A 13,682-nucleotide genomic window follows, 5' to 3' on the forward strand; every position below is an offset into this window, starting at 1 on the left:
CCAGTTCTTCCCATGTTCTGCTGCTCCCTCTCAAATATATGCATGTATACATCTATTCACACATGTCATGTATTTGTATATGCATGTATATATATATGAAGGCTTCATATAGTGTTGCTCATACATATGTATTTCAAAACTGACCACATGGGAATGGATAGCCTATCATGGGGCTCCTCCCTGTAGAAGAACCGAATCTCCTCTTTTAAAATTTATTATTATTATTATCATCATCATTATTATTATTTTACTTATTCACTTTGCATCCTGCTCACTGCCCCCTCCCAGTTACCCCCTACCACAATCCTTCCACCCACTACCCGCCCCTTCTCCTCTGAGCTGGTGGGCTCCTCTCTGGGTATCCCTCAACCCTGGCACTTCAAGTCTGCTAGGCTAGGCTCTTCCTCTCCCACTGAGGCCAGACAAAGCAGCTCAGCTAGAACATGCCCCACATAAAGACAACAGCTTTTGGGATAGCCCTCACTCCAGGTGTTCAGAACCCACATAAAGACCAAACTGCACATCTGCTACGTGAGTGCAGGGGGGCCTAGGTCCAGTTTGTGTATGTTCTTTGGTTGGTCGTTCAGACTCTGAGAGCCCCAAGGGTCCAGGTTAGTTGATTCCATTGGACTTCCTGTGGAGTTCCTATCCCCTTAGGGGCTACAATCCTTCCTCCTATTCTTCTGTGTAAGAGTCACCAAGTTTGACCCAGTGTTTGGCTGTGGGTGTATGCCCTTGTCTGAGCCAGTTGGTGGGTGAAACCTCTAGGACAGCCATGCTAGACTCCTGTCTGCAAGCATAATAGAGTATCACTAATAGTGTCAGAGATTGGTACTTGCCCATGGGGTGGATTTCAAGTTGTGCAGGTTATGGGTTGTCCATTCCCTCAGTCTCTGCTCCATCCACTGTCCCCACATTCTTGTAAAGAGGATAAATTTTAGGTCTAAAGTTTTGTGGGTGGATTGTTGCCCCTATCACTCTACCAGGATTCCTGCCTGGCCACAGGACGTAGCCTTCCTACGTTCTATATCCCCAACGCTATGAGTCACCCCCATTCATTCTTGGGCACCTCTCCAATCCCAGGTCTCTGTCACTTCCTGGAGATGCCCCCTACCACCCCTCCCCTGTCAGTTGCAGATTTTCATTCATTCTTATGGTCATCTGGCCATCCCCCCTGCCCCTCCCCACACCCAAACAGGACAAGACCCCCCCACTCTCCTCCCATTCCCCTTTCCCACCCAGTTCCCTCCCTCTATCTGCCTTTCATGGTCATCCCAAGTGAGACTCAGACAGCCTTGTCTGTGCACTCTCTTCTATTAGTCTTCTTAGAACTGTGGAGTATGGCATGAGCATCCTATATTTTATGGCTAATATACTCTTATAAGTGAATACATACCATGGATGTCATTTTGGGATTGGGTTGCCTCATTAGGGATAATAGTCTCATAATCCATCCATTTACCTGTAACATTCATGATGTCTTTGTTTGTTATAGTGTAATAGTATTCCATTGTGTAGATGTACCACATTTTCTTTATCCATTCTGCAGTTGAGGGGCATCTAGGTAGTTTCCAGTTTCTGGCTATTATGAATAAAGCTGTTATGAACGTAGTTGAGCAAGTGTCCCTGTGGGATGGTGGGACATCTTTTGAGTATATGCCCAGGAGTGGTACATCTGGATCTTGAGATAGAGAACTGTTCCAAGCTTTCTAAGAAATCACCAACTTGATTTCCAAAGTAACTGTACATATTTGCACTCCCACCAGCAATGGAGGAGTGTTCCTCTTTCTTCACATCCTCGCCAGCATCTGTTGTCACCTGAGTTTTTGATCTTAGTCATTCTGACTGGTGTAAGAGAAAATCTCAGAGTTCTTTTGATTTACATTCCCCTGATGACTAAGGACTTAGAACATTGCTTTAAGTGCTTGTCTACCATTCAAGATTCCTTTGTTGAGAGTTCTGTTTAGCCTGTGCCCCAGTTTTTAATTGGGTTATTTGTGTGGTTGGCTTATAACCTCTTGAGATCTTTCTAAATTTTGGACATTAACCCTCTGTCAGATGTAGGGTTGGTGAAGATATTTTCCCAACTTGTAGGCTGCTGTTTTATCTTGATAGTCTCCTTTGTCTTGCAGAAGCTTTGCAGCCTCATGAGGTCCAATTTATTGATTGTTGATCTTAAAGCAAAGATCCATTGGTGTTCTGTTTAGAAAATTGTTTCCCACACCAATGTGTTCAAGGGTATTTCCCTACTTCTCTTCTATGATATTTAGTGTATCAGGTTTTATGTTGAGGTCCTTGATCCACTTGGACTTGAATTTTGTGCAGGGTTATAAATATTGATCTATTTTCATTCTTCTACATGTAGGCATCCAGTAGACCAACACCATTTGTTGAAGAGGCTTTCTTTTTTCCACTGTATAGTTTTGGCTTCTTTATAAAAATTAAGTGTCCACAGGTACTTCTAGGTCTTCACTTCGATTCCATTGATCACTGTGTCTAATTCTGTACCAATATCATGCAGTTTTTTCCACTATTGCTCTCTAGTACAGTTTGAGGTCAAGGATTGTGATTCCTCCTGAAGTTCTTTTATTGTTCAGGATTGTTTTGGCTCTCCTGGGTTCATCATTTTTTCCATACGAAGTTGAAATCTCCTATTGGCAGCCATTAATCGCTTCTAGTTCATCATCTAGTGTGAGCTTTGTCCTCTTTCCCCATCTGTGCTTTTGTTGTCCTGGTCTTGTATGGGTCAATGTATTGCTGATGTATATCAGGGTAGCTTCCTATCACATAGAAGACCCTGTCTCAGTCCCTGGCCCTCTGGCTTTTAAAAGGCTTCTGCTCCATCTTCTATCATGGTTCCTGAACCTTAGATGAACAGGTTTTGCAGTGGACGTATCAACTAGGTTTACAAGTTGTTAGCTGGACTCTGCCATTTGACCAGTTGTATATTTCTTTAAGAAGTCTTTACTGTAAAAGGAAGCTTCTTTGATGAGGGTGGGAGGTTTGCATGTCTGTATTTAAAATGTTTACTAGTTCAGGAAAGTGGCCATAGTAGGTTCTCCACTAGTTGGCTAATTCTAGAGTACCAAGCATAAATTTCCTCTTTTTGAGTGAGCCTTGCACCTAGTGATGTGGCTTTTATGGGTTTGTCTTTCTGAGCTGGTCATTATATGGTTCATGAGCTTCACAGATGTGGATTATATATTGCTTTACGGCAGTTTCTGTAGCCTCTCCCAATGCCATGAAAGGAGGCCCTCAAAGAGGAGCCTCCCAGGTCAGCCGCAGCTTTATTTTTTCAAGTGCTGTATCATGTATGGTGTCTTCCAAAATGCTCTCTTCCTTTCAAGGTCACGAGGGCAACCCGGGGCAACAGCACTGGTCCACATTGTTCTAGAAGTCTCTTCAACTCCCATGACCAATGACAGAAAGGGAGATTGCCAGGGCCTAGGCTTTGGGTGGGGATTTCTGTTTGTCTCTGGCTCTTATGGAAAGACTTTATCACCCACATGGCATAATTTAATCAGTTTACAGATGCATAGACGTACATATATATTTTACATTTGTACTTTAAGTCAACATAAAATAATATATTTCCTTATGGCTTTCTCAAATCTCCTTAATGTTATTCTCCCCACCCCTACTCCCTTGGTATTGCCCTCCCCACTCCTTCCCTAGTAAGAGTCCCTCTGTCGTTGCTCCAATATCCCCCTTAGAGCTCTTACTCCTGTGGCCAAGGTCCTTTATATTTTCCAGGTTGCTGATCTTACTCCCAATCTAAACATTTAACACTAGGATTTACTGATAAGAAACAACATATAGTGTTTTTATTTTAGATAAAGCTAAAAATGGTAAAGAACACAGACTACCTGCTCTGAACAAAGTTGCATTTTTTTTTAAAAATAAATTCACAATAGTGTTAGTCTAAATAACAAGCAGTACCCAAGACGGTATAAGATTATATGAATTGTTATCTCCAGTGTGAACATTTCCCCTACCAGAGATGCAAATAAAGACATAAAAGATGCATGAAGCCACCACTGTGAATGAAGCCATTGGGGGATGGGGATGGCCCCCTTCCCCAGCTACCTCCATGGCAAGGATATTAGAAACTCAGAGGAAAGACGGTGCTGACCCACTCTGTCATGCTACTGACACTTGTTCATGTTTGTAGTGCTCTCAAAATATTAATTAATTTCTTCTTCTACAGTTTATCTACGTTGCCCAGAAACCACTAGCTTCCTGGAATTTTTATTAAGAATTCCATATTCTTGCCATGTTTCTCAGATACTGTGGCTTCTGCCAATAAATCCTAATAAATTTTTCACTTCTTTTCTTTCAGTAACATCCTAGAGGATCTGATTCAGACTCAAATTAATCACCGATCAGGTTAATGGCTCCTAGGAGTTTACTTCCGATAGCCCTTATTATATTAAATCAAACTTGATAGTGAGCTAGATCATTGCTCCATTGGGTTTTCATAAAAGCACTGGTATTTAATATGATTTATGACAAGTTTTCTCCTAATATCTTTGCTTATTGTGTGCTTTCATTTTAAAACGGACATTTTGTGCCAATGCCGCTGTTCAATATCACACGTTTAAGATATTTTATAGGAAACATTTACGGTAAAAATGTCACATTTTTATTATAGTCCCACAGTAATGAACAGGAGCCATTTAACTTACAACCAAAATATTAATATTTTTCATAGTTCTGAAAAATTATACATGCATCTGAACATCTTGCTTATTAAAAAGATAGTTTGTGTGGCAGCAGGACCAGGAGGCTTAAAGTGTTTTTCTTTTTAAGCTTTGCAGCAAAGGGGCAGCTCTGGGGAAACCCTTTGAAGCACACGCTGAAGATATAGCAAGCGTGGCTAGTTTCATTGAGACGAAGCTCGTCACATGCTACCTACGTATGCGGAAACCTGACCTCGCCCTGAACCACGCACACAGGTAAGACGAAATACCAAAGCCTAAGAACTGTGCATACACATCTGGGTTTCCCTGGTAGCCTTCCATTGTATTTCAGTTTAAGGGCGAAACCTAAAGATTCTATATTGCCTGATGTGCGAATCTGAGCAAGTCAGGAAGCCCACAGAGTGGAATCTCAACCCGTAGAGGAAGAAAAAACCCAGGAGTGTTCACAGTGCAAGGGCAATTGCATCAGGAAAGGAAGAAAAATGAGACTAAGAAGAGGAGAGCAGATGGTGAGGAAAGGAGATCTTGTAAAACTACCGAAGAGTTGAGGAATAGACAGGAACTCGGACTGGGCATATTGGTGCCAGCATGGTTGATTCAAAGGCAGAGGGCATTCTCCAGATGGCTTCCCAAAGGCCTGAACTGCCGTTATCTCTGTCCCTAAAGGTTTGCGATTCATGTTTGAATCCTTCTGGAGAGTTCTGTATGGCTCTGCAACTATGTGGATTCCTAGAGTCTCCATGGTTACTCAGCCTACCTTGCAAGCTATGAGAATATACCTGCCCCATAGTTTGCTTCCTAAAGTTCTTCCTCTCGCGATGAATAATCCATGCTAAGCTGCAGCACAGATGAATGAATTGTGCTGCACTGGTAACATTTTCCTCAGTCACATCCCAACTCAATAACAGAATACGTGGCCTTTCAAAGAATTTTGTTCTATTTCCATTTGAAAAAGGCAGTACTGGAAACACATATTTCAGTTATGTCAAAAATATTAGAATGTCAGGATTATTCGGGAGTACAGTGTGAAAAACTCATTACAATTGAAACTAGTTTTCTAGAAACTACGTAGGTATATGTAAGCAATAATAAGCTTAGACGTGCAGAACATAATTATATGTCACTTCCTTCATGCTTTAACACACACCAGAAGAACAACCACTATGGAAAATATCTCTTATATGTCAGGATGGATGGAAGGGGTTTTACATCACATTTAATTGTGAAAGTACCTCAGAAGGAATGGCCAGGTAAAAACTCTGTTTAGTAATGAGAACATGTAATGAGAACAAAGAATGAAGAATGTGTAACTCAGATGGAAGGGCAATCGGGAGCTACTCTTCCTGGTGATGGAAGAATCCGCTCACGGTTTAAAGGAAGATATTTTCTGTTCTAAAACTGAAGATGCTTTTTCAAGGCCTTCAACATTACTGGTGTAAAGCATGATGATGATGATGGTGGTCTTGGTGATGATGATGATGATGATGATGATGATGGTGGTGGTCTTGGTGATGATGATGATGATGATGATGATGATGATGGTCTTGGTGATGGTGGAGGTGGTGATGGTGATGGTGGAGGTGGGGGTGGTGGTGGCGGCAATGGTGGTGATATGATGATGATGATGATGATGATGATGATGATGACGATGATGATGGTCTTGGTGATGATGATGATGATGGTGATGATGATGATGATGGTGGTCTTGGTGGTGATGATGATGATGATGATGATGATGATGATGATGGTCTTGGTGATGATGATGATGGTGATGATGATGATGATGGTAGTGGTGGTGATGGTGGTGGTGATGGTGATGGTGGAGGTGGGGGTGGTGGTGGCGGCAATGGTGGTGATATGATGATGATGATGATGATGATGATGATGATGATGATGACGACAACGATGAAGATCAATAACTTGACATATGATTAACTTTAATCTAGTGGTTTTGGGTGTAAAACGGTTTGTGTTTCCATTTCTAAATTTGAACATCAAGAAATAAGTGTGAATAAACAGAGATTCACTGGTCAATTCTCACAATAAAGGTAGCAAGTTAAAGCAGCCTTTTTACTGTGCGTGTCATATGGGTGGCACAACAGAGACAGTCCAGGTGACTTCTTTAATAAAACCCTTGCAAGGTCCCCAGGCTTTGAAAACAGAATCTGACACATCATCAAACAAATGCATTTCATAAAATAAATTAATCATGGTATTTTGTTTATAAATAGCTCACACCATTAGTTATACACTGCAGAATTCTGTATTGTGTTATTACCACATCGTGATAGTTGGTACTAATCACGAGTCAAAATTAAAATGTTCCTTTTTGCATGTATTTGCATTTGCTGAAGCATCTTTCTTTAATTTTATGTAAATGAAAGGTCTACTGCATATCTTCATCTTGTTAAACACAAAAATTGGCCTTAAAACCATCAGGTAGTTCTGATTCTTATCAGAATAATTCTTATCAGCATAAATGCATGTGCATTTGTCATGTAGACTGCCAAACTGGAACTATGTAGCTCTAAAATCAACAAAAATACTTGAGAAATCAATCAGCATGCATTGTTAGCTAAGTACAGGATACAAAGGCTTGAGAAACAACTGTTAACAAAATTTGCTCTTTTCTTTTCCTTCTGCAAATCCAAGCTGGCAAACACAGACATCACTCTTTACTGCCACCCAAAGTGATGCCTAGACCCACAAGATGGGTCAACTGCTCTCCAGCAGCACCCTGGAGCCACCGTCCACTGGAAGGTGCTTCTCACATCTCTAAGCCTGGTTCCCAATGACACTCATTGGTCAAAAACACAAATCCTGCCACTTTACTTACTATATAATTATATTTTATATGTATAGTTGTAAAAACTCTAATGGGCATATCTCCTTCAGGTATTCCCCAATTTTGTTACCATAATGTGGCACAAAATATCAACACTAACATTCCAAATGTGTGGAGAATTTCCAGTTTTGAGCACCTTATAATGGTGGCATGCACTTATTAGTTCAACAAGTGTTTTTAAACTTTTAAAGAGAAAGTAGAAAGTATATGAATATAGTAAATAGATGAGGTAAATAGGTCTTATGATAAATGTCATGAAGAAAATAAGCAGAATTTTGTGATTCGAAGGCAGTATAATATGTTGTATCAAATAAAAGTTTGGAATCTGACCAAATACATTTAAAATTCTGAATGTTTCTCCCACAACTTAGCATGAATTTAATTTTTAATAACATTGTGTTATAAAAATGTACCTAGTTCACAATTATTTTCTCACAGTATATTATGAATCATTAATCATAAATTTATGGTTTTTTATTCCAGCCACAATAAAATTACTTCTACCAAATCTGTCTTTCCACTATTAAAAAAAAATCTATAAAACTGGGCAGGATATATTAAGTAATTCCTCTTGGGCATTTACAGTTTTCAAGACAAGAATAATCCTCGAAAGAAGGAAATCCATAATTGTATCAGCTTTTGTTGGGCTTCCTTTCCACCCTAGCCATGGGCAGCACGCAGTAATAGTTTGCTGAGTAGGCAGAGGTCTGAACAGTGCACTCACAAGGCTGTCACTGAATGGCTAGTGTCCACTCCGGCATGTCTCTGACTGTCATTCTTATTCAGCTCATGTTGTCACTTGTTGCACTCATGAGCTTTTCCAGTCATGTTGGAAATCATATCATCTCAAAAATAAAAAGTAAGAAAGCTGAAGGCCAGTGACTGAGGAGGACACAGCTTCATAAAAGGGCTTGGAGATAGAGTCTGTCTGAAGCTTCTGGGCTCTCACTTGGCCGTGTGAAGAAAGAGCATTCGTGCAGCACAAGTTTTCTGCCAACCAGAAGTAAGTATTCACTGAAATCATCTCGATGCGAGGAGATGTGTAGGGAATCGACATAAGATGTCTCACCTCCCGTTTCACACATTCAGCTGAGACCTGGAATTCTCATGCTTTAAGAGTAAGGACATGCAGGGGAAATTGCCTGAAGATTAAGTTCTGTGTCAAAATAGACCTCCTGTAAGTCTAAGATGAGGGTGGTTAAAGAAGGAGCATCACACACTAAAAGAAAACACACAAATGTCTTGAATCTGTCAGGAAGACGCCACCATCCCGAATCCCTACACAGCTTCATCAAGACATACGGCTTGGAAAAATGAATTGGTGCATATGTGCAGAAGTAGGAAAAGGAAACTGGTACTTAGAAAGTAATCAGTCCAAAGAAATAGTTCCCACAATGCTGAACATTGGAATTGGTAGACAATGACTCCAACAATGTTGAGGGGAAACATATTCAAGAACCCTGAAGTAAAACTGGTTCTAACTAGTGGACTGAGAACAGTCTCAGGAGAGGATTAGAAGCTAAACCAAGGTCAGAAGTAAGGACAGGATGGAGACAGCCACGATGAGACCAGTGTGAGGAGGGCGATTGCTAAAGAAAGGCTCCCGATGCTTAAAAAATAAATAAGAATCATCCCACACGAACAATCAAGAGACAGACAGAAACCATCAGTTCAAGGTCACCCTCCACCACACAGTACAAGAGAGAGGTGCCGAAAAGAGCCCTTTTACAAAGTTTACTTAGAAACATCAGTGTAAAGTATTTGGCACTAATACCACAATGGCCTGTAAAGGAATGGCAAATTTTATTCTACTGCATCGAAGCCTTCCCTTCCTCCCTCCAAGACCTCTCATACATCCCTCCCCATTCTCACTGAAATGCATGGCCTTTTTTTTTTTTTACTAATTGTTATTGCAGGCATTCTCATTCTCTCTCCCTCCCCCCCCCTCTCTCTCTCTCACCATCTCTATACTGAAACTTGTAGCTATGCTTTCAGAGCTGATCATCTGACAATGGACAATCAATTGGCATATGCTTATCCCACAGTATGATATATCACACAGCAAACATGAAGCAGCATCTCATGTTAAATCTGCAGGAACTATCAAAGTAGATTTAAAGGAAAAATAAATAGCCAGAAAATATAAGGCTCAAAGTAATTCCAAATTTTTTGAATTCTTGTTTGATTTATTCTACAGCCACAATGTAATTAAATTAAAAATTAATAACAGATAAAATAGCTAGAAAGTCTGTCTAAATATTTGGAAATTAAACAGTGTGCACCTAGGTAATTCTTTTTTTTTAACTTGAGTATTTATTTACATTTTGAGTGTTATTCCCTTTCCCAGTTTCCAGGCAAACATCCCCCTAATCCCTCCCCCTCCCCTTCTTTATGGGTGTTCCCCTCCCCATCCTCCCCCCATTGCCGCCCTCCCCCCAACAATCTAGTTCACTGGGGGTTCAGTCTTAGCAGGACCCAGGGCTTCCCCATACACTGGTGATCTTACTAGGATATTCATTGCTTCCTATGAACTCAGAGTCTAGGGTCAGTCCATGTATAGTCTTTAGGTAGTGGCTTAGTCCTGAAAACTCTGGTTGCTTGGCATTGATGTTCATAAGGGGTCTCGAGCCCCTTCGAGCTCTTCCAGTTCTTTCTCTGATTCCTTCAACGGGGGTCCTATTCTCAGTTCAGTGGTTTGCTGCTGGCATTCGCTTCTGTATTTGCTGTATTCTGGCTGTGTCTCTCAGGAGAGATCTACATCCGGCTCCTTCTTTGCTTCATCCATCCTGTCTAATTGGATGGCTATATATGTATGGGCCACATGTGGGGCAGGCTCTGAATGGGTGTTCCTTCTGTGTCTGTTTTAATCTTTGCTTCTCTATTCCCTGCCAAGGGTATTCTTGTTCCCCTTTTAAAGAAGGAGTGAAGCATTCACATTTTGATCATCCGTCTTGAGTTTCATTTGCTCTATGCATCTAGGGTAATTCAAGCATTTGGGCTAATAGCCACTTATCAATGAGTGCATACCATGTGTGTTTTTCTGTGATTGGGTTAGCTCACTCAGGATGATATTTTCCAGTTCCAAACATTTGCCTACGAATTTCATAAAGTCGTTGTTTTTGATAGCTGAGTAATATTCCATTGTGTAGATGTACCACATTTTCTGTATCCATTCCTCTGTTGAAGGGCATCTGGGTTCTTTCCAGCTTCTGGCTATTATAAATAAGGCTGCTATGAACATAGTGGAGCATGTGTCTTTTTTATATGTTGGGGCATCTTTTGGGTATATGCCCAAGAGAGGTATAGGTGGATCCTCAGGCAGTTCAATGTCCAATTTTCTGAGGAACCTCCAGACTGATTTCCAGAATGGTTGTACCACCAACAATGGAGGAGTGTTCCTCTTTCTCCACATCCTTGCCAGCATTTGCTGTCCCCCGAGTCTTAGCCATTCTCACTGGTGTGAGGTGAAATCTCAGGGTTGTTTTGATTTGCATTTCCCTTATGACTAAAGATGTTGAACTTTTCTTTAGGTGTTTCTCAGCCATTCGGCATTCCTCAGCTGTGAATTCTTTGTTTAGCTCTGAACCCCATTTTTAAGAGGGTTATTTGTCTCCTTGCCGTCTAACTTCTTGAATTCTTTGTATATTTTGGATATAAGGCTTCTATCTGATGTAGGATTGGTAAAGATCTTTTCCCAATCTGTTGGTTGCCATTTTGTCCTAACCACAGTGTCCTTTGCCTTACAGAAGCTTTGCAGTTTTATGAGATCCCATTTGTTGATTCTTGATCTTAGAGCATAAGTCATTGGTGTTTTGTTCAGGAAATTTTTTCCAGTGCCCATGTGTTCGAGATGCTGCCCTAGTTTTTCTTCTATTAGTTTGAGTGTATCTGGTTTGATGTGGAGGTCCTTGATCCACTTGGACTTAAGCTTTGTACAGGGTGATAAGCATGGATCAATCTGCATTCTTCTACATGTTGACCTCCAGTTGAACCAGCACCATTTGCTGAAAATGCTCTTTTTTCCATTGGATGGTTTTGGCTCCTTTGTCAAAAATCAAATGCCCATAGGTGTGTGGGTTCATTTCTGGGTCTTCAATTCTGTTCCATTGGTCTATCTGTCTGTCTCTGTACCAATACCATGCAGTTTTTATCACTATTGCTCTGTAATACTGCTTGAGTTCAGGGATAGTGAGTCCCCCTGAAGTCCTTTTATTGTTGAGGATAGTTTTAGCTATCCTGGGTTTTTTGTTATTCCAGATGAATTTGCAAATTTTTCTGTCTAATTCTTTGAAGAAATGGATTGGTATTTTGATGGGGATTCCATTGAATCTGTAGATCGCTTTTGGTAAAATGGCCATTTTTACTATATTAATCCTGCCAATCCATGCTTGGATTAAAATGTAAGACAATAAAATAACCCAAGAAATGGACTTGAATCGCCATCTAATTATTTACTGGCCTTGACCTTCCCAAGTTACCTTTCTTCAAGTATTATTTCTTATCTCTAAATACCACTAAGTTTCTTAAAACCATTTCTGAATCTCACACATCATCTTGTATGTGTTTTGCTTCAGTTCTACCACCAACAAAGGTGGGTGGTCTTTGGGTGCAGGTTATTACAGTAATAAACTTTTTTCCAAAAAGGAAACTATTGTTTTAAGATACCTTTTGTGAGCCAGCATATATTTAATGCATTAGATACTTTTGGAAAGTCAGTGAAAACCTGTAAGTTCTAAATATTCTTCAACTCAGTTTTGAGGAGAATCAAAATATTCAGAGAGCAACATCAGCTTACTGTGTGACAGGAGCTCACCGGTTTAGAAATGAATTGATGGGTAAGAGAACTAACTGGAAGTTTGCAGATTCCCTGCTGATCTCAGGAAAAAAGGAATGTTAAGTATGATTCTCTCTTCTCTTTTTTCTAAAAGTTGAAAATTTGACCATTAAGTTCAATAATTCGATGTTATTAGAAACTCTAGTACTTTTAAATGAATTTAAATAAAATGGATATCACAATTACAAACAAGTACGCTTAAAACACAGGTGCACTCAATTTCATGCAATAAATACCTTTAGATCTAATATTAAAGGTTAACCCCAACATGATAGAAAATGATTAGGGAAGATGGCTAGGGCACAATTGCTATGGAGGGAGAAAATGTAGGGATGGAAAGAAATAATTGGAGTGGGGCAAGTAAAGGACAGAGTGTAAAGAGGGCTAACTAATGTTCCCCTCAAAGTGTCCTCCACATCCATGCAGATCCATAGTACCCCTTGAAAATGACATACAGGAAACAACCACTGGATGTGTTTCCTAAAAGTATGCACAGATACATATATAAAAGGAGTTTAAATGGAATTACCCTATAATGGGGAGAAAATGCTTCTCCCAGATACCATAGGTTATCAAATTAAAAACCAGGTTACAGATAAGAATTACCCTTTTTTGAGTTTTTAGTCAGTGGAGATGCCATAAATCTCCAAATAGTATAGGCTATTGCAATCCCCTTGTTAACCACCTAAAACTTGAAGGTAGCAAAAGTATGAGTTAAAGATATCACATATTTCAGGCATAAGACGTTGAGAAATCAAGATACTGCCATCCTGAAAGTGTAACCCCCTCCCTGCCAATGACTAGTTTTCATAGTTCTGGAATTTGCTATGCATGCTACTATAGAGGATAAATAATAACTCTCTTAGCCATGTGTATGCCATGTGTAATGGCTAGTCTGGTAAAACATGCTCACTGGTGTAATAATGGTAGGAATGTTATGGGAATGTCTGATTGGATATGAAGGACCGATGCTTAGGATGGAACTCATGCCTGATACCATTAACTGGGTCAAAACTCCATAGTTGGGAAGGTCATAAGCCCTATCAGTATGATCTAAAACTATTATTGTGCTTAGTATGCAAAATGAAGTGCCCCATAATTCCCTTTTTATACATATTGATTAGTGCATCTCTAAATCCTCATCAGAGAAGCTCCTATTTACAGTAGATGGCTATAAAAACAGAGACCCACAACTGGTCAGTGTGCAGAGAATAAGAGACTGTTTATTGTACAGCTTCAGATGGAACCTTGTCATATGCCCCCTCACTCAAACCTCAGTGATCATCATTGACGAAAGGACAGG

At 40.2% G+C, this 13,682-nt stretch overlaps 1 protein-coding gene across 10 annotated transcripts in view; it reads left to right on the top strand.

Annotated features, from left to right (window-relative positions):
* Spata16 (spermatogenesis associated 16) overlaps positions 1–13,682 on the top strand; it is a 380,391-nt gene that overhangs the window by 106,614 nt on the left and 260,095 nt on the right. For all 10 annotated transcript variants that reach the window (XM_039103604.2, XM_063282699.1, XM_039103603.2 and 7 more), the window contains one exon: positions 4,810–4,955. In XM_039103604.2, the coding sequence (XP_038959532.1) occupies positions 4,810–4,955 (146 nt within the window). The remainder of the gene's footprint in view (positions 1–4,809; positions 4,956–13,682) is intronic.

The sequence above is a fragment of the Rattus norvegicus genome, chromosome 2 (assembly GCF_036323735.1).
Source record: "Rattus norvegicus strain BN/NHsdMcwi chromosome 2, GRCr8, whole genome shotgun sequence".
In the NCBI taxonomy this organism is placed as follows: Eukaryota; Metazoa; Chordata; class Mammalia; order Rodentia; family Muridae; genus Rattus; species Rattus norvegicus.